Source organism: Aquarana catesbeiana, linkage group LG13 (assembly GCF_042186555.1).
Source record: "Aquarana catesbeiana isolate 2022-GZ linkage group LG13, ASM4218655v1, whole genome shotgun sequence".
NCBI classification, from domain to species: Eukaryota; Metazoa; Chordata; class Amphibia; order Anura; family Ranidae; genus Aquarana; species Aquarana catesbeiana.
Window position 1 is genome coordinate 199326468 of NC_133336.1, and position 25783 is coordinate 199352250.

The window sequence follows — 25783 nt, forward strand, 5'->3', positions numbered from 1 at the left end:
ATTTCCGACAACAAGGTCCTATCACACATTTTCCGTCGGAAAATCCGACCGTGTGTACGGGGCATTAGAGTACGAAGTAATGACCATTGGTTTTAGCTGTTAGAAAGTTGTTAATTTTTAGATCGCAGTTTCTGTGGAGTGTTGCGGGCAAAATCCAGACTGAAGGGGATCAAGAAGGTTATTCTCAACGAGGTGGCAGCTCAGCCGCTTGTAGACTAGACATTCAAGGAGTTTGGAGGCGAAAGGGAGCAAGGAGATGGGTCTTAGGTTGTTAAGATTGGTAGGGTCCAGTGAGACCTTTTTAAGTATAAGGGTGCACAGGGTCATAGCCCCCCTAATCAATGCGCCCGGCCCCTTAGCTACATGCAGGGCGCTGGATGCATGGATTTTGAAGGGGTTTTATTTTTTTTAAAGCACATGATTAGAGCCTGAAGCTCTAATCGGCTTAAAAAAAGAATGGGCTCAGGGAGTAAAGCACTGTACCCTGAGCCCACCCAGTTGTGTGACAATAGCGAATTAATATTCGCTATTTTCTTCCTACTTCTCCTTCCGGCCAATAAGGAAGACCCGATTGGCCGAGAGGAAAAGCGACTGTATTGGTGGCCGAGGAGGAAGTCGCCGAGGAGGAGACGCAGGGGGAAGCCGAAGCTGCCTGCGACCTATATGGGGTAAGTGCAGGGCTGTGGGCGGACAGGTGAGCGGCAGGGGGGTGGTTTTTGGTTTACTGAGTGACGGGGAGGTTTGATTGATGGACCGACTGGCCGATCGGAGCCCCAGCCACCACTGCGTACATTTATACTGAGTTGGGTTGGGGTATTGCCAATTAATCAGCTAGGAGTGCATAGGAGAAACACATGGCTAACAGAACAAGTTTCTCACACCAAAGGCAGACTACAAGAGACAGCAAGAGAGTAGGAGGGCAGAGTTGTAAAGATTAAGATCATCTCATAATTTACGTTTAGAAAATAAGAAAGAATAATAAACATCACAGTAATATAGACGGAGCTAAAGAATTTGAAAGCAGCCATAGGCGTGCACACAGGGTGCTGACTCTTCCTGCTTTCTGGTGCCCCCTGTCTCCCCCCCTGCAGTGCTGTCAGCTTCCCTCCTCTCCCACCAGATGCTATAAGGGAAGTTTGAGGATGGAGAGTGCGGAAAGGGGCCGGTAAATATTTCATTTACCCCTTCCTTTTCTGAATGAACACAGTGAGTGATCAATACCACTCCTACTATCATTCTTAACTAAAGCATAGTAAACTATGTTTGTTTGTGAGACATCAGGGTTCTGTTTAGACCCTTGAGATTTCACCAAAGCGCCCCCCCAAAGGGGCTCTTAAAAAAATTGTAAAAAAAATAATTTTGTAAAAAAAATTAAAAATTACAAAAATAAAATTGTAAAAAAAAAAAAAAAAAAAAAAAAAAAAACTACTGACACTGTCCACTGCCCTACTGGCACCAATCTGTGCATGTGTGTTTGTGCTCTGGGGTGCACACCCTAATATAATAGGCTGCGCACGCCAATGAAATCAGAATTGATTACCATTAAGAACATTGATAGTAATGAAACAGCTTCAGTTAGAGGTGGAATTTAAAAGCATCATTGATTACTTGTGAGGGGATAGAAAGAGTCTATTTATCGTTGTTTTCACCCAAGGTTCACACAACATTCAACTAGGGGCACTTGCCTGGGGGGCGCCACCTGCCCAGCAACTCCAGCAAAGCATGGCATCATTCAGATGTCACAAAGTCATTGTGCCAGTGCTGTCCGAGACTCCAAATGTGTCCGCCCGCTGATCGCTGAAGGATGACTCATTATTGAGTGGCAGTCTGTCAGGTGACGTCGCCGGCCGCCGCTGTTGTTTATGGGAGTTGTAGTCTGCAGCGGCGGCTGCGTGCTCAAGCTCCCTGCTCCCGGGGGTGGAGTCAGTCTGAGTAGAGCAGCGCAGCCAGCCTACCGCGTGCACGGTGCTACAACTCCCATCACCACTGTCGGAATCCAGGATATTTTGCCTGCCCCAGTGCCTCTGCTTGGCTGAACACTGTGTAAAAACACCATGTGACGTGGCTGGCCTGGGTGTGCCACTACTGGCTGGTGTAACAGTACTGTGGAGTAGATATGACCCCCAGCCAGGAGCAACATCATCACCCACCCCCCAGGACTGGAGGAAGCCATGGAGAAGGAAGAAGAGAGGACCTGTCCTGCTGCTGCTGAGCACTGAGTCTGCCAAGCAGGCTGAGGCGAGAGACCCTGACACCCCCACAGGATCAATCATCCCATCGATCTGTCCCCGATACACCTCATTTACCTTGCCCAACCAGCTCCCAGCAGGACCCCTAGGTCAGTGGCCAGCTCCCAGCAGGACCCACAGGTCCAAAGTCAGCTCCCAGCAGGACACACAGGTCAGTGGCCAGCAGGACACACAGGTCCGCAGCTTGTGGGTCCTGCTGGGATCTGGCCACTGACCTGTGGGTCCTGCTGGGATCTGGCCACTGACCTGTGGGTCCTGCTGGGATCTGGTCACTGACCTGTGGGTCCTGCCGTGAGCCTGGCTCCCCCTGCCCCCACCCCTGATCACTCTTTGAAGCTTCTGCAGAGCTTCATAGAGGGGGGAGAGTGGGACTGCTGAGTGTTGTGGTGCAGGGCAGTGACTGGCAGCTGTGGGGTTCCCAAACCCCAAACCCCCCCTCCTTTCCTGCATTCCCCCCCGCCCCTTCACAATATAAAAAAAACCCTCCCTGCCACACCACCCTAAAACGACCCCAACTCCTTCCCTGCCTCTCCACCCTAAACAATGATACCCTCCCAGCTCTCCACCCTAAACAATAACCCCCCTACTCCCCCTTACTCCACTCTAAACAATAACCCTCCTCCCTACCTCTTCACCCTAAACAAACCCCCTGTGACAGACCTAGCTGGGACAGAGGCTTTTGGAGGGGACTGAAAGCAAGCCTCTTGCCTACCAATTAAGGGCCCTGGCATTTGGGGGAACAGTGCTCGTTGTGAGCTGTATGCCTGGGGACCCTTGAGGTGGCGTTACTTTAGATTCAGGTCCATGTCCCTCAAGACACACAGACTCTGGGGACTCTGGATATGCCATTGTGATGGGAGTCACTAATAGGGGCACAGGGTGAATTAGAACCCCACTATGATCTGCTAGTCAGACTCAATACTGTATATATGTATATATAATGTGTGCTGTCTCATTATGTTGTGTTCTATTTGCTGTGATGGTTGGGGTGTGACTGTATTCTATTGTCTATTGTGGCTGTCTGCCTCAACTATTATGGGATGTCTAAGTGTCTTGCTGTGAGGAAAGAGGGAAGGGGGATTCCTCCAGCAGCCCCCCTGCTAAGACTGTTTACTGATGAGAAGTTAAACACACCTGACCTGTGTGTCCATTGTCATTGGACAGTTTAACTCGCCCTGTTTTCCAAAGATGGGGGGGAAGTGTTTTGAAGTGGGATCTGTATAACATGTGTTTGAAATAAAGTTTTTTTCAGTCCTGCTTGAACCTCAAGACAGAGCCTAGTCTTGTACTTGGGGGAGAATTATTTGTATGGGTTCCTTGTTCAGCTGATTGAAGTGTTCGGTAGCTGCCTTTTTGTTTGGGTATGGAATCTCCTAAACGACTTTAACCCCTTTCATACTCAGGGTGTCGTTACAACTGGTGGCAAGCAGCGGGATCATTCCCACATCCCAGAAGGACAGCTGCAAGAGGACACAGGACAATGGAAGCACAGTATGAACGGCTAAAGCGCTCTTCCCTCAAGGACTTACTGGAGAACCAGGGCCGACCAGCCAACAACCGTAAGAAGAGGGACATTATCGCAGAACTAGTCCAAATGGATAGAGCCGAAAGACCAAACATAACCATAAGGCCCAACGTAACAGACAGGACACCCGAATAGGCAAGTTTTGATTGGGCTGTTAACATAAGGCTGGCACATTATGGTCCTAACCCTACAGTGGAGATCATAGACCTAGTTATAGCAGCTGTGGATGCAAATTGGCTACAGCAAAGAGGTTCTGCAGCAGCAGAAGTCACAGCAGCACCAACTAAAAGGAGAGGAGAGGTACAGATACCAACCACCATGGAAGAGGAATTCAGAAGGAGGTTGCGAGAGATGCAGAAACAGCATAGAGGACCAGTATCAAAGCAGGTCCTGCTGGGATGGTCTGATTCTATCCTATGCGAACTCTGGAAGGAAGCGCTAGCCCGTGAGCAGCGACACCAGGGAAAAGTTCTCCCCTCCATCCATGTAAGGTACTGGTCGCAGTATGAAGTACGAAGGCTGTTATTGGGGGAACAACCAGTTCCACAAGCTCATGGTGAGAAGGTAGCAATCACTTCCCAGCAGCCAGATGAGGGAACAGAAAAGGAAGCAGCCAGCTCACCTCCCCAATGGCAGCTGCACAGTTTGGGAGGGGAGGAATTCAGACTCCTGCCCCAACAGTTAGCCGAAGCGGATGATGTGGAGTCCCCAGCAGAAGTGCTGGCAACAGGGCAGAGTGCTACCAAACTCTGCCCAGCAATGGCAACAACTGTGGAGTTCCAGGGAGCTGGGGCAGTGGGCTCATCTCTCCATCCACAGATTACAGAATGTATGGCCTAATGGACTGTTCAGAGGATGTTATAGATTATACATCACCTGCTCAAGTACTGGCAGGAGGACAGAGTACTGCAATTTCGGAGGCCCGAGGTGAGAAGGTGATGGTTCCTCTCTCCCAGTGGATTTCAGAGATGCAGGGAGAAGAAGCAGCCATTTTCCCTCCCCAACAAGGGTTCTAGCACCTGGGAGACAATACCAGTGAAAGGGAGTGCCAACAGCAGACGGCACCCCAAAATGATGACACCAACCCAGCTGAAGCACTAACAACTGGGCAGAGTGCTACCAACCTCTGCCCAGCACCGGCAAAAACTACAGAGTTCCAGGGAGCCGGGGCAGTCGGCCTCCCACCCAACAGTTAGCCGGAGAAGATGGTGTGGAGTTTCCAGCATAAGGGCTGGCAACAGGGCAGAGTGCTGCTGGCCTCTGCCCTCAACTAACACAAGACGAATTTCCTGTAAGGGTGGATGGGGCTTCATTCCCCACCTGTATACCCCAGGGATGCTTGGCAGTAGGCCCAGATCCCCAACAGCATGATGGAGTGAGCTCAGTCACCCTGTCTTCTCTCCAGCGGCTAAAAGGACTCCAGGGAGAAGGGCCAGTCCAGGCCTCTCCCCAGCGGTGGGCATGTTCTCTGAGAGAGGCAGAGGTTGGCTGGGTGAGTAATACTCTGTTTGGAACAATTTGTTTGGGGTACTGTGTGGATACCAGCATTAGAGGACTGGAACTACTGACTAACTTCGGAGTAAATCCGTCTGGGGTCTCCTCCTATGTTAGTCTCCTGCCAAAAAGGGAGAAATGTGACAGACCTAGCCGGGACAGAGGCTTTTGAAGGGGACTGAATGCAAGCCTCTTGCCTACCGATTATGGGCCCTGGCATTTGGGGGAACAGTGCTCGTTGTGAGCTGTATGCCTGGGGACCCTTGAGGTGACGTTACTTTAGATTCAGGTCCATGTCCCCCAAGACACACAGACTCTGGGGACCCTGGATATGCCATTGTGACAGGAGTCACTAATAGGGGCACAGGGTGAATGAGAACCCCACTATGATCTGTGCTAGTCAGACTCAATGCTGTATATATGTATATATAATGTTTCACAAACAATGAGAAATAAACAGATACAAAGTATTCTTCTCTCTCAGCGCTCATGCAAAAAAAATATGATAAATAAAAATATAGCTGCTACTATAAAAATGTAAACTGTATCAAAAAATATGTTAAAAAACAAAGTCTTTTAAACATTAGCAGCGCTTAAGAAGTTCATATGTGAAATAAAATACAAATAAAAAAGAAAAAGTTCCACTTGTGTCTTAATTGTGTACAGCAGGGTGTGGGGTGGTAGCTGATCCCTTTATAAAGAATGTTGAACACCAACTCTCTGCTGATCAAAATCCCAGATAAATCCTTCACCACATTGCTTTTATGGGAACCCCCTATAGGTAATTCACTTACCAGAAGGTGATGGGTTAACAGCGTGCCTTTCACTGGTTTAATATCGACGGACTTACAGTAGTTCACTCAAATAGGACTGGATCCGTGAATGGATATTTGGATAGCTGTCAGCGCACTCTGCATACTTCCATCTAAATTAAGCTCATAACGAGCGAAGAAATAGAAGTGCCCATAGCGTAATCCAGTAAATTAAAATACTTTTATTTAAAAAACAAAGTGATCCCATATAGATGTACACTTACAATGTATCAAAACAATATAAGCATGTATCATAGATCGTTGAGTCCCGATATACTTTATTACCACTGAGAGCGGTATTGCCGGGTAGGGTATCACAGAAGATCAATGGCATGGGTAGCTGTATGGTCATGACCTTTTTTCGCGCGTTACCTCAATGCTTTCGTCAGAGGGCGTCAGAGGGCGAGGGCATCAGAGGGCGACGCCCTCTGATGAAAGCATTGAGGAAATGCGTGAAAAAAGGGCATGACCATACAGCTACCCACGCCGTTGATCTTCTGTGATACCTTACCCGGGAATACCGTTCTCAGCGGTAATAAGGTATATCGGGACTCAACGATCTATGGTACATGCTTATATTATTTTGATACATTGTACCTGTACATCTATATGGGATCACTTTGTTTTTTAAATAAAAGTATTTTAATTTACTGGATTACGCTATGGGCACTTCTATTTCTTCGCTCGTTATGAGCTTAATTTAGATGGAAGTATGCAGAGTGAGCTGACAGCTATCCAAATATCCACTCACGGATCCAGTCATATTTGAGTGAACTAAGTCTGTCGATATTAAACCAGTGAAAGGCACGCTGTTAACCCATCACCTTCTGGTAAGTGAATTACCTATAGGGTATTCCTATAAAAGCAATGTGGTGAAGGATTTATCTGGGATTTTGATCAGCAGAGAGTTGGTGTTCAACATTCTTTATAAACGGATCATCTACCACCCCACACCCTGCTGTACACAATTAAGACACAAGTGGAACTTTTCCTTACATTAAACCCATCCACACTAATACCACTTCCTAATGATGGTCATAAACATGACTGTACTGCTGCCATCGCTGAAAAGGTACTGCCACGGAGTGATTTGAAACATGTACCATTATTTAACCCTGACATGACACTTTTTGTTGATGGCTCCAGTAAGAAAAATCCAGATGGCACAAATGCAACTGGATATGCAGTAGTGACACAGGATGCAATTTTAGAAGATAGGCCATTACCAGCACAATAGTAAAAAACTGTCCACCGCCCCCACCTAGAAAGCTGCAAGGCCTCGTCACGGCACCCTGTGTTGCTTGCAGTCCTAACACTACAAATTTATAAGTGTCTCCACAGTGGAAGCACATGCATGGAATGGATAGATGTGGGGCAGGTGAGCCTGGAGGCAGCACAGGCCCCCTTAAAGGAACAGGAGCACACTGGACACCCAGCAAGAGCACAATGGCAGCAAAGGTGACCATATATACGAACAGTAACATAAAACTGGCCTTCACAACAAGGAGCACATGGAGGGCCATATACATGTAAGACAAAAACAATTCCATAGCTCAACTCACCAACCAGTCTACTGACCAACCAAATTAACCTGTCTAACCGTCTGTTAAAAGCAGGGGTTTAGTTAGCACACATTTGCAAACGCATATGAAAGCTGCAAGGCCTCGTAACGGCACCCTGTGTTGCTTGTAGTCCTAACACTACAAAGTTATAAGTGTCTCCACAGTGGAAGCACATGCATGAAATGGATAGATGTGGGCAGGTGAGCCTGGAGGCAGCCTAGGCCCCCTTAAAGGAACAGGAGCACACTGGACACCCAGCAAGTTACTGTTCGTATATATGGTCAGGGGACACACTGGGCACCTTTGCTGCCATTGTGCTCTTGCTGGGTGTCCAGTGTGCTCCTGTTCCTTTAAGGGGGCCTGGGCTGCCTCCAGGCTTACCTGCCCCACATCTATTCATTCCATGCATGTGCTTCCTCTGTGGAGACACTTATAAATTTGTAGTGTTAGGACTGCAAGCAACACAGGGTGCCGTGACGAGGCCTTGTAGCTTTCATATGCGTTTGCAAATGTGTGCTAACTAAACCCCTGCTTTTAGCAGACGGTTAGACAGGTTAATTTGGTTGGTCAGCAGACTGGTTGGTGAGTTGAGCTATGGAATTGTTTTTGTATTACATTACCAGCACAAGTAGCAGAACTTGTAGCACTGACAAGAGCATGCATACTATCAAAAGGAAAATCCGTAACCATATACACTGACAGTCAATATGCCTTTTCAACAGTACATGTTTTTGCACAACAATGGAAAAACAGGGGGATGGTCACCTCCAGTGGTAAGCCAATTTCACACACTGACTTCATTCTAGAACTCCTAGTTGCAATACAGTTACCAAAAGAGCTTGCAATCTGCAAATGTCAAGCACACACAAAATATAAAGAACCCATCTCAAAGGGAAATAAAAGGGCAGATGAAGCGGCCAAAATAGCGGCACAAGAAACACAAATAATGACAGAACAGGAAATCCATAGAGATAGATCATACAGTCCTTACTGATATGCAGCAGAATGCATCCCCCCGGAGAGAAACAATATTGGAAAACAAAGGGTTGCACAAGTATAGATAACATCTACATGTCACCTGATTGAAAACCCGTATTTCAAAAAACCCCTATTTAGGTATGCAGCAGTATTGACACATGGAGTAACACATGTGTCAAACAGGAGGATGATTGAGATGTTAAATAAGGTATGTACAGCCTATGGCTTCACTAACTACTAAAAAAAAAACAAAAAAAAACTTTTTGCTCTCAATGCATTTTATGTGCAAGATACAGTGCTCAGGGAGGCATAAGACCACGGAAAGGGAAGTTCCCCACACCGCAATATCCATTCCAACACATTTGCATGGATTTTATTGAATTAAACAAATGTGAAAGGAAGAAATATTGTTTGCTAATCATAGACACCCTGACCAAATGGGTGGAGATATTCCCGACAGGAAGTGCAGATGCACAGACAGTGATAATGGACCCCATTTTGTAAATAAAACGATACAACATTTGACAGAAGTGATGGGAATTCACATGAAATACTATTGTGCCCATTATCCCCAATCAGCTGGATTGGTGGAAAGATATAATGGCATTCTAAAAAGCAAACTGAGGAAAGCTATGGAAGAAACAGGTAAAAATTGGATGTACTGCCTACTAGTAGCTGTGACCAGTATGCATATCACACCCATAAAAGAAGGTTTAAGCCCATTTGAAATGATACATGGAAGGCCATGTAAGATACCCTTACAACCAAATGAAACACCTACTGAGGAGTCTGAGCACACACTAGCAGAGTACATATCTAGGCTGTTAAGATGAAGATGTACTAATGTTTTTTGTTCTGTCCTAGAAGGTCCAATTCAAGAAGATGAAAAGGTGCATGTGGGAGATTGGGTCTTAACAAAAAGTAATAGGAAAAAGCAGTGGTACTCCCCAAGGTGGAACGGTCCTCAAAGTCCTCCTAACTACCCCTGCTGCTATAAGGATTGTAGAGAGGATTCACCAGTCCCATTGCAAAAAGGTTTTACAGGCAGAATAGGGCCAGTTGGCTGCAAGAGGTTCAGAAAATCCGGCTACAAAGGGAGGACTCACACAAGGTGGGACTTGTCTCAAACCGGTGAAGTCTCCCTCCCCTTCCAACTCCCCTACCTTATCCGCTGAAACTCTGTAGCTCGTTAGGATAAAAGAGACAGTAATTATCCTTGGGTTACTGGTGACTCTAGCAGAGGCATCCATAAAAGGTGTTATACATTATGGAAGAGCAGAGGAACCTTTGGGTTGGGAAAGAACAGGAAAAGCATTAAATCTAACCTTTATAGAGGCAATAACTAGCACTATACTGGTAGACTTCTGTCAGATTGCAGATTGTGGGTATACAACTGGAGCTAGAGGACTTCTATGGGCAGATATACATTTGCTGGCTCTGGAATAGGGCAGGATGTCAAGCATGGAATCAGGCCCTGTGGACCAGTGTATTAAGATTGGGGGTATAATCTACCAGGGCCTAAAAAGAGTGGAATAAAGGAAAGACTCATAATTACAGAAGTGGCCAACTCCCCCTGCACAAATAGTAAGAACTGTAAACAATTATTGATAACATTAAGGGAGCCGAAGAAGGAAGATTAGCGGTTGTACTCTATGGGAGCATGGGTGTCAGGAACTGACCCCTCAGGCAAATCTTTCCTCTAGGTATTACCACCTAATAAAACCAGACAACAGGAAAAGGTAGACAAGGGAAAGAAGAAGGCCATACTAGAATAGAAGTTCTGAGTAAAACTATAAGATTTACTAACCTAACAGTAGAAGATGCCATAGCTTTGGAGACAGGATACCAAGAAAAAAATGAGTGGTTAGAATGGTTGAGGTACACAGTTAAAACTCTAAAAAAAGGAAAACTATTTAGTTTGTGCCGGAGCCAGACTACATTTAGCAACTATCCCTTTTCCTCTAGATCACAATACAGATCCAGAAGGTTTAAAATGTATGTTGTGATTGTATAATAAGAGCTATAAACCTGAAGCAAATTCTACCTGTCACACGTTGAGTTTGTTGTTTCCCCCAATACAGAGACCTCAGATACCTCCAGCGATTACTGCTTATCCGGGCAACTTTATATGTTTTGCACTCCTGGGGAACCGTAGCGGGGTGGATCTTGGGTCACTACCCGATGACTAATGTGTGGAGAGGATTAACACAGGCAAAGGTGACTGGGTTGAACATGACATTCAGAGAGCTGATGTCTGGTGGATGTGTGGGGATAACAAACTGCGAGCTAGGATACTGGTCAATGCCCGAGAGAATTGCGCTATGGTCCAGCTGGCTATGCCCCTGAGGATTCTGTCAGAACACCCGTGGACTAAGAGTCACCAACGGTATCAGAGGGACACCTCTCCCATAGGGTCATTTGACTCTCGGATCTACATAGATGAATGCGGGCTGCCGGATGAGTTTAGGACCAGGAATCAGGTGACAGCTGAGTTTGAGTCTCTCTGGTGGGTGACTACAGATAAAATTGTTGACTGGATTAACTATATATACTATAACCAACAACGATTTGTAAACTATACTAGGGACGCTGTGAAGGGCCTAGCAGAACAGTTGGCCCCCACATCTTTAATGGCATGGCAGAACCGAATGACCTTAGATATGGTCCTAGTTGAAAGAGGAGGGGTATGCAAAATGTTTGGTAGCATGTGTTGCACCTTTATCTCTAACAATACAGCTCCTGGAGGGACCGCGACCAGAGCCTTGGAAGGACTGACTGCTCTATCGAATGAATTAGCGGAAAACTCAGGTATTAATGATCCATTTACAAACTGGCTTGAAGGATGGTTCGGTAAGTGGACTGGACTTGTCACATCATGTTTGATCTCAATTGCTGTGGCTTTGGCCGTTTTGATCACTTGCGGATGCTGCTGCATTCCCTGTATTCGAGAACTTTCACAAAAACTGATTGAAACTGATTGAAACCGCAGTCTCAAGAACAATGTATCAAGCCCTTCCTATCTCTGAGGAGACCTATGTGGACATTGAAGCTCAACTTAATGTCATACAGTCCGAAAGTGTATAACACAGGGACTATCATCAAAATGTGTTGAGATAAAATAGTCACACAAGAGGAGGGAATGTTATAAAAGTTTTAAATGTTTATTGTGTGACTATTAGAAAAACGATTAGAAAAACAATAACCCTAGACTGATTTTTAAGATGACTTCTGAGCACGTTGTTGTATTAACTTAACTTATATCGTTTGCTTTACCCACTTGCCGACCGCCTCACGATGATATACGTCGGCAGAATGGCACGGGCAGGCAGAATCATGTACCCCGGTGCCCGAGGTGGTCGGCATTTGTCCCCCGGTGATCAGAGGTGAGGGGGAGGCCATCCATTCGTGGCCCCCCCCTTCCCGATCGCTCCTGGCCAATGAGATCATTCCTCTGCTGCTGTATGGTAAACAGCAGCAGAGGAAGTGATGTCATCTCTCCTCGGTATTTTCCGTTTCGGCGCAGAGGAGAGAAGACATCCGAGTGATGGTAAAACACACACAGTAGAACATGCCAGGCATACATTACACCCCCCTTTACCCCTCGATCCCCCCCCAATCACCCCCCCCCGTCACACTGACACCAAGCAGTTTTTTTTTTTTTCTGATTACCGCATGGTGTCAGTTTGTGACAGTTACTGTGGTAGGGCAGTTAGTGTTAGCCCTCTTTAGGTCTAGGGTACCCGCCCTAATAAAGTTTTAACCCCTTGATCACCCCCCGTCGCCACTGTCACTAAGCGATCATTTTTCTGATCTCTGTATTAGTGTCACTGGTGACGCTAGTTAGGGACCTAAATATTTAGGTTCGCCGTCAGCGTTTTATAGCGTCAGGGACCCCCATATACTACCTAGTAAAGGTTTTAACCCCTTGATTGCCCCCTAGTTAACCCTTTCACCACTGATCACCGTATAACTGTTACGGGTGATGCTAGTTAGTTCGTTTATTTTTTATAGTGTCAGGGCACCCGCCGTTTATTACCGAATAAGGGTTTAGCCCCCCGATCGCCCGGCGGTGATATGCGTTGCCCCAAGCAGCGTCAGATTAGCACCAGTACCGCTAACACCCACGCACGCAGCATACGCCTCCCTTAGTGGTATAGTATCTGAACGCATCAATATCTGATCCGATCAGATCTATACTAGCGTCCCCAGCAGTTTAGGGTTCCCAAAAACGCAATGTTAGCAGGATCAGCCCAGATACCTGCTAGCACCTGCATTTTGCCCCTCCACCCGGCCCAGTCCAGCCCACCCAAGTGCAGTATCGATCGATCACTGTCACTTACAAAACACTAAAAGCATAACTGCAGCATTCGCAGAGTCAGGCCTGATCCCTGCGATCGCTAACAGTTTTTTGGTAGCATTTTGGTGAACTGGCAAGCACCAGCCCCAAGCAGCGTCAGGTTAGCGCCAGTAGCGCTAGACACCCACGCACGCACCGTACACCTCCCTTAGTGGTATAGTATCTGAACGGATCAATATCTGATCCAATCAGATCTATACTAGAGTCCCCAGCAGTTTAGGGTTCCCAAAAACGCAGTGTTAGCGGGATCAGCCCAGATACCTGCTAGCACCTGCATTTTGCCCCTCCACCCGGCCCAGCCCAGCCCACCCAAGTGCAGTATCGATCGATCAATGTCACTTACAAAACACTAAATGCATAACTGCAGCGTTCGCAGAGTCAGGCCTGATCCCTGCGATCGCTAACAGTTTTTTTGGTAGCGTTTTGGTGAACTGGCAAGCACCAGCGGCCTAGTACACCCCGGTCGTAGTCAAACCAGCACTGCAGTAACACTTGGTGACGTGGCGAGTCCCATAAGTGCAGTTCAAGCTGGTGAGGTGGCAAGCACAAGTAGTGTCCCGCTGCCACCAAGAAGAAGACAAACAGGCCCGTCATGCCCATAATGCCCTTCCTGCTGCATTCGCCAATCCTAATTGGGAACCCACTACTTCTGCAGCACCCGTACTTCCCCCATTCACATCCCCAACCAAATGCAGTCGGTTGCATGAGAGGCATTTTCTTTATGTCCTCCCGAGTACCCCTACCCAATGGACCCCCCCCAAAAAAGATGTCATGTCTGCAGCAAGCACGGATATAGGCGTGACACCCGCTATTATTGTCCCTCCTGTCCTGACAATCCTGGTCTTTGCATTGGTGAATGTTTTGAACGCTACCATACACTAGTTGAGTATTAGCGTAGGGTACAGCATTGCACAGACTAGGCACACTTTCACAGGGTCTCCCAAGATGCCATCACATTTTGAGAGACCCGAACCTGGAACCGGTTACAGTTATAAAAGTTACAGTTACAAAAAAAAGTGTAAAAAAAAAAAACAAAAAACAAAAAACAAAAAAATATATAAAATATAAAAAAATAGTTGTTGTTTTATTGTTCTCTCTCTCTGTATTCTCTCTCTATTGTTCTGCTCTTTTTTACTGTATTCTATTCTGCAATGTTTTACTGTTATTATGTTTTGTCATGTTTGCTTTTCAGGTATGCAATTTTTTATACTTTACCGTTTACTGTGTTTAATTGTTAACCTTTTTTTTGTCTCCAGGTACGCCATTCACGACTTACTGGTTATACCAGAATGATGCCTACAGGTTTAGGTATCATCTTGGTGTCATTCTTTTCAGCCAGCGGTTGGCTTTCATGTAAAAGCAATCCTAGTGGCTAATTAGCCTCTAGACTGCTTTTACAAGCAGTGGGAGGGAATGCCCCCCCCCCCCCCACCGTCTTCCGTGTTTTTCTCTGGCTCTCCTGTCTCAACAGGGAACCTGAGAATGCAGCCGGTGATTCAGCCAGCTGACCATAGAGCTAATCAGAGACCAGAGTGGCTCCAAACATCTCTATGGCCTAAGAAACCGGAAGCTACGAGAATTTCATGACTTAGATTTCGCCGGTTGTAAACAGCGCCATTGGGAAATTGGGAAAGCATTTTATCACACCGATCTTGGTGTGGTCAGATGCTTTGAGGGCAGAGGAGAGATCTAGGGTCTAATAGATCCCAATTTTTTCAAAAAAGAGTACCTGTCACTACCTATTGCTATCATAGGGGATATTTACATTCCCTGAGATAACAATAAAAATGATTAAAAAAAATGAAAGGAACAGTTTAAAATAAGATAAAAAATCAAAAAACTAATAAAGAAAAAAAAAAAAGCACCCCTGTCCCCCCCTGCTCTCGCGCTAAGGCGAACGCAAGCGTCGGTCTGGCGTCAAATGTAAACAGCAATTGCACCATGCATGTGAGGTATCACCGCGAAGGTCAGATCGAGGGCAGTCATTTTAGCAGTAGACCTCCTCTGTAAATCTAAAGTGGTAACCTGTAAAGGCTTTTAAAGGCTTTTAAAAATGTATTTATTTTGTTGCCACTGCACGTTTGTGCGCAATTTTAAAGCATGTCATGTTTGGTATCCATGTACTCGGCCTAATATCATCTTTTTTATTTCATCAAACATTTGGGCAATATAGTGTGTTTTAGTGCATTAAAATTTAAAAAAGTGTGTTTTTTCCCCAAAAAATGCGTTTGAAAAATCGCTGTGCAAATACTGTGTGAAAAAAAAAAAATGAAACAGCCACCATTTTAATCTGTAGGGCATTTGCTTTAAAAAAATATAATGTTTGGGGGGTCAAAGTAATTTTCTTGCAAAAAAAAATATTTTTTCATGTAAACAAAAAGTGTCAGAAAGGGCTTTGTCTTCAAGTGGTTAGAAGAGTGGGTGATGTGTGACATAAGCTTCTAAATGTTGTGCATAAAATGCCAGGACAGTTCAAACCCCCCCAAATGACCCCATTTTGGAAAGTAGACACCCCAAGCTATATGCTGAGAGGCATGTCGAGTCTATGGAATATTTTATATTGTGACACAAAAGACAATTTTTTTTTTTTTTTTGCACAAAGTTGTCACTAAATGATATATTGCTCAAACATGCCATGGGAATATGTGAAATTACACCCTAAAATACATTCTGTTGCTTCTCCTGAGTATGGGGATACCACATGTGTGAGACTTTTTGGGAGCCTAGCCGCGTACGGGACCCCGAAAACCAAGCAGGCTTTCTAAGGGCGTAAATTTTTGATTTCACTCTTCACTACCTATCACAGTTTCAGAGGCCATGGAATGCCCAGGTGGTACAAACCCCCCAAATGACCCTATTTTGTAAAGTAGACACCCCAAGCTATTTGCTGAGAGGTATAGTGAGTATTTTGCAGACTTCAGTTTTTGTCACAAAGTTTTGAAAATTGAAAAAAGTTTTTTTTCTTGTCTTTCTTCATTTTCAAAAACAAATGAGAGCTGCAAAATACTCACCATGCCTCTCAGCAAATAGCTTGGGGTGTCTACTTTCCAAAATGAGGTCATTTGGGGGGGTTTGTGCCATCTGGGCATTTTATGGCCTTCAAAACTGTGATAGGTAGTGAGGAGTGAATTCAAAAATTTACGCCCTTAGAAATCCTGAAGGCGGTGATTGGTTTTCGGGGCCCCGTACGCGGCTAGGCTCCCAAAAAGTCCCACACATGTGGTATCCCCGTACTCAGGAGAAGCAGCTGAATGTATTTTGGGGTGCAATTCCACATATGCCCATGGCCTGTGTGAGCAATATATCATTAAGTGACAACTTTTTGTAATTTTTTTTTTTGTCATTATTCAATCACTTGGGACAAAAAAAATTAATATTCAATGGGCTAAACATGCCTCTCAGCAATTTCCTTGGGGTGTCTACTTTCCAAAATGGGGTAATTTGGGGGGGGTTTGTACTGCCCTGCCATTTTAGCACCTCAAGAAATGACATAGGCAGTCATAAACTAAAAGCTGTGTAAATTACAGAAAATGTACCCCAGTTTGTAGACGCTATAACTTTTGCGCAAACCAATAAATATATGCTTATTGACATTTTTTTTAACAAAGACAGGTGGCCGAATACATTTTGGCCCAAATGTATGACTAAAATTGAGTTTATTGGATTTTTTTTATAACAAAAATTAGAAAATATAATTTTTTTTTAAATTTTCGGTCTTTTTCCGTTTATAGCGCAAAAAATAAAAACTGCAGAGGTGATCAAATACCATCAAAAGAAAGCTCTATTTGTGGGAACAAAAGGACGCAAATTTCGTTTGGGTACAGCATTGCATGACCGCGCAATTAGCAGTTAAAGCGACGCAGTGCCAAATTGTAAAAAGTGCTCTGGTCAGGAAGGGGGTAAATCCTTCCGGGGCTGAAGTGGTTAACTAACTCCATAGTAAGTTGTAGGATGATTAGGCTTAACCATATATGGTAGAACAAGACTGTACAGAAAAACACTAATTAGCCAAATAAAGTACCATTTTGTACCAGGCACGCTATCTGTGTTTTCTCAGCCAATTGAAGCGTTATCCCTATATTATTGTAGGTATTAGGAGGGGGGATGTACATCTATTCTTACTGCATCTTTTGGCTTGTAAGCATCATCCTTTTGTGTGACACATCTGAAATAAATTGTCAGCTTTTCAATACATCTGGAGTTTGATTGATCACAGGAGAAGAAAATTCTAACATCAGCCTAATTGTGTTCTTACTCCTTTGCTACTGAATTGTACTCATGATATGCCTGTCAAATACTTGTAGTAGTGCTTTGTACCCATGGATGCTACTTTTTTTTTTACCTGTTTCTTTGATTATTTTGGAAACTGCCTTTTTTGCTAAATAAAAATTTGTAAAAAACGTTATTCTCGTGGGTGTCTACTTTGATAAAAAATATGTGTGCAAAAAACAAAACATAAACACCCCTGGCAGCCAAACGGTTAAATGTTGCTCTTTATTAAGCCGTATATCTAGAGCAGGTATGTATTGCAGAAGCTACCTTGCCTTCCTCTTGCAAATAGTCTATAGATCTTTAGAATTAGTATAAAAAATATAGACAAGCAAATATGTGGGAAAGATGGGAAAGTTGCATCAAAAATTAATATACGTTAATTAATTTAATAATAACTTGAAATATGAGCATGCCTTACTATCCCTTTTACATATGAAGTCCTAGTTACAAGTTTAATCATTTCCTTCCTGTTTTTGAAAATTGAGGTCTCAGCTTGGTTACCGGTTAGCTTTCAGTGGACAGATGTGCTTGCGGATGGGCAGTAAGGCTGCAAACTTTCATAAGACGGCATTCTGAAATCATAGAACAAGCAAATAACAAGGACAAAATGGAGATAATGATCTTACCTGTTATAATATTCCTTTGCATTCACAAAGGTGAGTCACCGCACATGGCGGACATTGCTTTTTAATGCGCCGTTAAACATACTATAGCTGTTTTTATGAATGTATACAGTAAATAAGGTGAAAACTCTTTGGAGCTAATCAGAGTAGAACAGTTGATTTTAATGGGTTGGTAGCTAGTAATCACAGCACTGGCATTTGTAAATGCGCATGTCTAAAGAGAAAGCCAGGCTTTTAACATACCAAATTCACCAAATAAATATTAACGTGAAGTTTAAAATCAAATAAAAAGTCCACATGATCACAAAAGAGCAAATACAGTATCTCACAAGAGTGAGTACACCCCTCACATTTTTGTAAATATTTTCTTCTATCTTTTCATGTGACAACACTGAAGAAATGATACTTTGCTACAATGTAGTGAGTGTACAGCTTGTATAACAGTGTAAATTTGCTGTCCCCTCAAAATAGCTCAACACACAGCCATTAATGTCTAAACCACTGGCAACAAAAGTGAGTACACCCCTAAGTGAAAATGTCCAAATTGGGCCCAATTAGCCATTTTCCCTCCCCGGTGTCATGTGACTCGTTAGTGTTGCAAGATCTCAGGTGTGGATGGGGAGCAGGTTTGTTAAATTTGGTGTTATCGCTCTCACTCTCTCATACTGGTCACTGGAAGTTCAACATGGCACCTCATGGCAAAGAACCCTCTGAGGATCTGAAAAAAAGTATTGTTGCTCTACATAAAGATGGCCTAGGCTATAAGAAGATTGCCAAGACCCTAAAACTGAGCTGCAGCACGGTGGCCAAGACAGCGGTTTAACAGGACAGGTTCCACTCAGAACAGGCCTCGTCATGGTCAACCAAAGCAGTTGAGTGCACGTGCTCAGCGTCATATCCAGAGGTTGTCTTTGGGAAATAGACGTAAGAGTGCTGCCAGCATTGCTGCAGAGGTTGAAGAGGTGGGGGTCAGCCTGTCAGGGCTCAGACCATACGCCACACACTGAATCAAATTGGTCTGCATGGCTGACGTCCCAGAAGGAAGCCTCTTCTATAGATGATGCACAGGAAAGCCCGCAAACAGTTTCCTGAAGACAAGCAGACTAAGGGCATGGATTACTGGAACCATGTCCTGTGGTCTGATGAGACAAAGATAAACTTATTTGGTTCAGATGGTGTCAAGCGTGTGTGACAATAACCAGGTGAGGAGTACAAAGACAAGTGTGTCTTGCCTACAGTCAAGCATGGTGGTGGGAGTGTCATGGTCTGGGGCTGCATGAGTGCTGCCGGCACTGGGGAGATACAGTTCATTGAGGGAACCATGAATGCCAACATGTACTGTGACATACTGAAGCAGAACATGATCCCCTCCCTTCAGAGACTGGGCCGCAGGGCAATATTCCAACATGATAACCACCCCAAACACACCTCCAAGACGACCACAGCCTTGCTAAAGAAGCTGAGGGTAAAGTTGATGGACTGGCCAAGCATGTCTCCAGACCTAAACCCTATTGAGTATCTGTGGGGCATCCTCAAACGGAAGGTGGAGGAGCGCAAGGTCTCTAACATCCACCAGCTCCGTGATGTCATCATGGAGGAGTGGAAGAGGACTCCAGTGGCAACCTGTGAAGCTCTGGTGAACTCCATGTCCAAGAGGGTTAAGGCAGTGCTGGAAAATAATGGTGGCCACACAAAATAATAATACTTGGGGCCCAATTTGGACATTTTCACTTAGGGGTGTACTCACTTTTGATGCCAGCGGTTTAGTCATTAATGGCTGTGTGTTATTTTGAGGGGACAGCAAATTTACACTGTTATACAAGCTGTACACTCACTACTTTACATTGTAGCAAAGTGTCATTTCTTCAGTGTTGTCACATGAAAAGATATAATAAAATATTTACACAAATGTGAAGGGTGTACTCACTTTTGTGAGATACTGCATATATATATATATATATATATATATATATATATATATATATATATATATATATATATATTTATGAAGACTGACCCTTTAAGCAGACTTCAGGGAAGGAGCTAGCTTAATAATGACCAAATGTCGCAGCCATTTTCATTGTTTTCATGTTTAGGATCACCCATCCTTTTCAAAAATTTTTACCCCTGGAATACTTTTTAGACCTTTGAGAACCCTTGCTAAAATTATACTATCTACTCAAGGTACTCTACAATAGATCATGGCACACCCACAGTATTGACACCCAGGGCAGATAATTTTTCAACACCCCCCTGCTTGGTTTGCTTCACCAACACAGGAAGTAAGGGGTGGTTTGGGGAGCTGGAGGACAAATATGATATATATGTTTGTAAGAATAAGCTCCTAGGGGATACATCTTTTATTATATGTTTGTAACTATATTTATATTGTAGTGTCTACAAAACCAATATGGTTTTCTATTGTTTTTTCTTTTGCATATTCTATGAAAGGTATTTGGGTTTTCGATTGTGTTGCATTGTTGTTGTTGTTACTTTTAAATGAATAAACAGAATTTAAACACAGTGTAGTGCCCCCCTATTACTGATGGTAAAATGGAAAATTGCTTCCTTAACCACTTGACGACCGCCTCACGCCGATGTACGTCGGCAGAATGGCACGGACAGGCAGAATCACGTACATATACGTGATCTGCCTTCCGCGGGTGGGGGGTCCGATTAGACCCCCCCCCCCGGTGCCCGAGGCGGTCGCCATTTCTTCCCGGGCGATGAGAGGTGAGGGGGAGGCCATCCATTCGTGGCCACCCCCTCCCGATCGTTGCCGGCGAATGAAAACGCTTCCTTTCCCTCTGTAATGTAAACAGAGGGAGAGGAAGTGATGTCATCCCTCCTCGAGCCGGTCTTTTCGATCCGACGCCGAGGAGAGAAGACATCCAAGTAAGTGCACCAACACTACACTTCCAGTAGAACATGCCAGGCACACTTTTCACCCCCCATCACCCCCCGATCACCCCCCTGTACCCCCTGTCACACTGACACCAATAGCAGTTTTTTTTTTTTGCATGGGTGTCAGTTTGTGACAGTTATAAGTGTTAGGGCAGTCAGGGTTAGCCCCCTTTAGGTCCAGGGTACCCCCCTAACCCCCCCCTAATAAAGGTTAACCCCTTGATCACCCGCCGTCACCAGTGTCGCTAAGCGATCTTTTTTCTGATCGTTGTATTAGTGACACAGGTGACGCTAGTTAGGGAGGTAAGTATATAGGTTCGCTGTCAGTGTTTTATAGCGACAGGGACCCCCATATACTACCTAATAAAGGTTTTAACCCCCTGATTGCCCCCTAGTTAACCCTTTCACCAGCGATCACCGTATAAGTGTTACGGGTGACGCTGGTTAGTTAGTTTGTTTTTTATAGTTTTAGGGCACCCGCCGTTTATTACCTTATAAGGGTTTAACCCCCTAATTGCCCGGCGGTGATATAAGTTAAGTTTTTAGGGTCAGATAAGGTCTGCGTCGCCCTAGGCAGCGTCAGGGTAGCGCCAGTACCGCTAACACCCACGCACGCAGCATACACCTCCCTTAGTGCTATAGTATCTGAGCGGATTGATATCTGATCCGATCAGATCTATACTAGCATCCCCAGCAGTTTAGGGTTCCCATAAACACAGTGTTAGCGGGATCAGCCCAGATACCTGCTAGCACCTGCGTTTTGCCCCTCGGCCCAGCCCTGCCCAGCCCACCCAAGTGCAGTATCGATCGATCACTGACACTTACAAAACACTAAGCACACATAACTGCAGCGTTCGCAGAGTCAGGCCTGATCCCTGCGATCGCTAACAGTTTTTTGGTAGCGTTTTGATACAGTCGCTGACAGTTAGGAGCTTTTCTGCCTGTGAGTCTCACTAGTGTACCCCTAAATTTAGAGCCCAAAATGGCAAATCGAAGGTACACTAGTGAAGAGGCCTACACGTTTCTGAGCATGACAGATAGTGAAGAGGAAGTCACTCATCTGTCAGATTCAGGCTCAGAATACGATCCTCTAGAGGACAGCGGCTCCATGACAGATAGCTCTGACGACGGAGTTGTGGTCCCTGCCAAGGTCAGGCGTACCAGACCCCAATCTTCTTCTTCTGTCCTTGAAGTGCAAGAACCGCAAGGCTCTCGTATGGAGCAGAGAAGTACTAGTGCCGCTATTCCTTCTGGTGAACTGGCAAGCACCAGCGGCCTAGTACACCCTGGTCGTACATCCAGCACTGCAGTATCACGTGGTGACGTGGCGAGTCCCATAAGTGCAGTTCAAGCTGGCGAGGTGGCAAGCACAAGTAGTCTCCCGCTGCCACCAAGAAGACAAAGACAGGCCCGTCGTGCCCATAGTGCCCTTCCTGCTGCATTCGCCAATCCGAATTGGGAACCCACCACTTCTGCAGCACCCGTACTTCCCCCATTCACTGGCCAACCCAGGATTCAGGTGGAAACAGTTGATTTTACGTCACTTGATTTTTATTCACTGTTTTTCACCGAAGATCTCTATAGATCTATTGTGGACCAAAGCAATTTATATGCTGGTCAACACATCGCCGCTAATCCCCTCCCTTGCCAGAGATTGGAGACCAACTACGGTCTCCGAATTTAAGATCTTTCTGGGCCTTTCCCTCAACATGGGCATAAATAAAAAGGGTAAGTCGCGGTCATATTGGTCCACTGATGCACTTCAATGACAATGAACTCTGTCGTCCTCGTGGAGACCCTGCATACGATCGGCTCTACAAAATTCGGCCCCTCGTACACCACTTCAACCAACGTTTTGCAGACTTGTTTACTCCCCATCAAGTTGTCTGCGTTGATGAGTCCCTGATTACATTTTCTGGCCGCTTGTCATTCAAACAGTACCTTCCCAGCAAGCGTGCCAGATACGGGGTCAAGATGTATAAGCTCTGTGACAGGGCCACAGGCTATACATGTAGTTTTATGGTTACGAGGGCAAAGATAGTCACGTAGAGCCGACAAACTGCCCTGACTACATAGGAAGCGCTGGCAAGATAGTGTGGGACTTGGTGTCACCCTTATTCGGAAAGGGGTACCACTTGTACGTGGACAATTATTATACGAGCGTGCCACTTTTTAGTCACTTGTTTGATCAGCAGATTGGAGCATGTGGCACCGTGCGACCTAATCGCCGGGGCTTTCCCCAGCGGCTTGTAGATTCCCGTCTTCGGCTGGGGGAGAGAGCCTGCTTGAAGTGTAATAACTTGCTCGCTATGAAGTGGAGGGACAATAAGAATGTTTTCGTTTTTACCTCCCTTCATGCAGACACGACGACCCAAATTACTACGGCGACTGGTGTTGTGGAGAAACCCCTCTGTGTCCACGAATATAACCAAAATATGGGAAGGGTGGACCTCAACGACCAGTTGTTGGCGCCGTACCTAGTTTCCCGTAAGGCCAGAAGCTGGTACAAAAAAGTGTCTGTTTATTTATTTCAATTGGCTTTGCTGAATGCTTATGTGATATACAGAGCTTCAGGACAGACTGGATCCTTCCTTAAATTCCAGGAAGAGATCGTCAGAGCCCTTCTGTATCCAGACGGTGCTCCACCTCACCATCCCCAACCAAATGCAGTAAGCCGGCTGCATGAGAGGCATTTTCCTTATGCCCTCCCAAGTACCCCTACCCAAAGAGCCCCCCAAAAAAGATGTCGTGTCTGCAGCAAGCGCAGATTTAGGCGTGACACTCGGTGTTATTGTCCCTCCTGTCCTGGCAGTCCTGGTCTTTGCATTGGTGAATGTTTTGAACGCTACCATTCATTAGTTGAGTATTAGCGTAGGGTACAGCACTGCACAGACTAGGACACACTTTCACAGGGTCTCCCAAGATGCCATCGCATTTTGAGACCCAAACCTGGTACCAGTTACAAAAGTTAAAAGTTACTTAAAAAAGTGTAAAAAAATTAAAAAATAAAAACACAAAAAAAATATAAAATAAAAAAAACTAAAATAGTTGTTGTTTTATTGTTCTCTCTCTCTCTATTCTCTATCTATCTGCTCTTTTTTACTGTATTCTATTCTGCAATGTTTTATTGTTATTATGTTTTACCATGTTTGCTTTTCAGATATGCATTTTTTTATACTTTACTGTTTACTGTGTTTTGTTGGTAACCATTTTATTGTTTTCAGGTACGCCATTCAGCTGCAGAGCGGATTTATTTATCTTGACAGCAACAGCGTTTGCTCCCACGATACACAAAGCCGTGACTCCAGCGCTGTCGGAGGTGATTTTACCACCACAGTTACATACTTCAGCATGTATGCCGAAGCGCGGGGGCAGCAGTGGGTGGAGGAGCGATTTGCTCCTGCCTTTTGCGGGAGGATGCCCCTATGCTTCGGCATATATATATTTTAGGCACAGGTTGCGTTAAATGTTTTATTTTTTACTATGTTTTTTTTTGTATTTGCTTTGCAGGTATGGTAAGTCTTACTGTTATACTGTAATGTTACTTTGTTTTATTGTTAACCATCATTTGCTTAGCAGGTACACCATTCAGTTGCAGCGCGGATTTATTTATCTTGACAGCAACAGCGTTTGCTCCCACGATATATAAAGCCGTGACTCCAGCGCTGTCGGAGGTGATTTCACCACCACAGTTACATACTTCAGCATATATGCCGAAGCATGGGGGCAGCAGTGGGTGGAGGAGCGATTTGCTCCTGCCTTTTGCGGGAGGATGCCCCCATGCTTCGGCATATATAAATGGTGCATGTATGCCCATCATTAGAAGTGGGTGGATGAAGGGAGGTATTCTAATGGTGGGCATACCCACCGATCAATATCTTTTTTTCGTTCAGCCCATAGGCTGCGTGAAAAAAAAGTTTACAATATGCAATATGCCCAACAAGGACCAGCAACGTACTGGTATGTTGCTGGACTTTGAGTGGTTATACCAGAATGATGCCTGCAGGTTTAGGTATCATCTTGGTATCATTCTTTTCAGCCAGCGGTCAGCTTTCATGTAAAAGCAATCCTAGCGGCTAATTAGCCTCTAGACTGCTTTTACAAGTTGTGGGAGGGAATGCCCCCCCCCCCCCACCGTCTTCTATGTTTTTCTCTGGCTCTCCTGTCCCAACAGGGAACCTGAAAATGCAGCCGGTGATTCAGCCAGCTGACCATAGAGCTGATCAGAGACCAGAATGGCTCCAAACATCTCTATGGCCTAAGAAACCGGAAGCTACGAGCATTTCATGACTTAGATTTCGCCGGATGTAAACAGCACCATTGGAAAATTGGGAAATTTTATCACACCGATCTTGGTGTGGTCAGATGCTTTGAAGGCAGAGGAGAGATCTAGGGTCTAATAGACCCCAATTTTTTTAAAAAAAGAGTACCTGTCACTACCTATTGCTATCATAGGGGATATTTACATTCCCTGAGATAACAATAAAAATGATTAAAAAACATAAAAATGAAAGGAACAGTTTAAAATAAGATAAAAAATCAAAAAACTAATAAAGAAAAAAAAAAAAGCACCCCTGTCCCCCCCTGCTCTCGCGCAAAGGCGAACGCAAGCGTCGGTCTGGCGTCAAATGTAAACAGCAATTGCACCATGCATGTGAGGTATCACCGCGAAGGTCAGATCGAGGGCAGTAATTTTAGCAGTAGACCTCCTCTGTAAATCTAAAGTGGTAACCTGTAAAGGCTTTTAAAGGCTTTTAAAAATGTATTTCGTTTGTTGCCACTGCATGTTTGTGCGCAATTTTAAAGCATGTCATGTTTGGTATCCATGTACTCGGCCTAAGATCATCTTTTTTATCTCATCAAACATTTGGGCAATATAGTGTGTTTTAGTGCATTCAAATTTTAAAAAGTGTGTTTTTTCCCCAAGAAATGCGTTTGAAAAATCGCTGCGCAATTACTGTGTGAAAAAAATGAAACACCCACCATTTTAATCTGTAGGGCATTTGC

At 44.9% G+C, this 25783-nt stretch overlaps 2 protein-coding genes across 2 annotated transcripts in view; one reads left to right on the plus strand and one right to left on the minus strand.

Annotated features, from left to right (window-relative positions):
• LOC141116650 (uncharacterized) overlaps positions 1-25783 on the minus strand; it is a 210737-nt gene that overhangs the window by 130832 nt on the left and 54122 nt on the right. The gene's annotated exons all lie outside the window — the stretch shown is intronic.
• The window catches only part of LOC141117587 (uncharacterized), a 43593-nt gene continuing 35578 nt past the window's right edge, over positions 17769-25783 (plus strand). Inside the window, exon 1 of the mRNA XM_073610510.1 lies at positions 17769-17905. Coding sequence (XP_073466611.1) covers positions 17857-17905 — 49 coding nt within the window. The 5' untranslated portion in view covers positions 17769-17856. The remainder of the gene's footprint in view (positions 17906-25783) is intronic.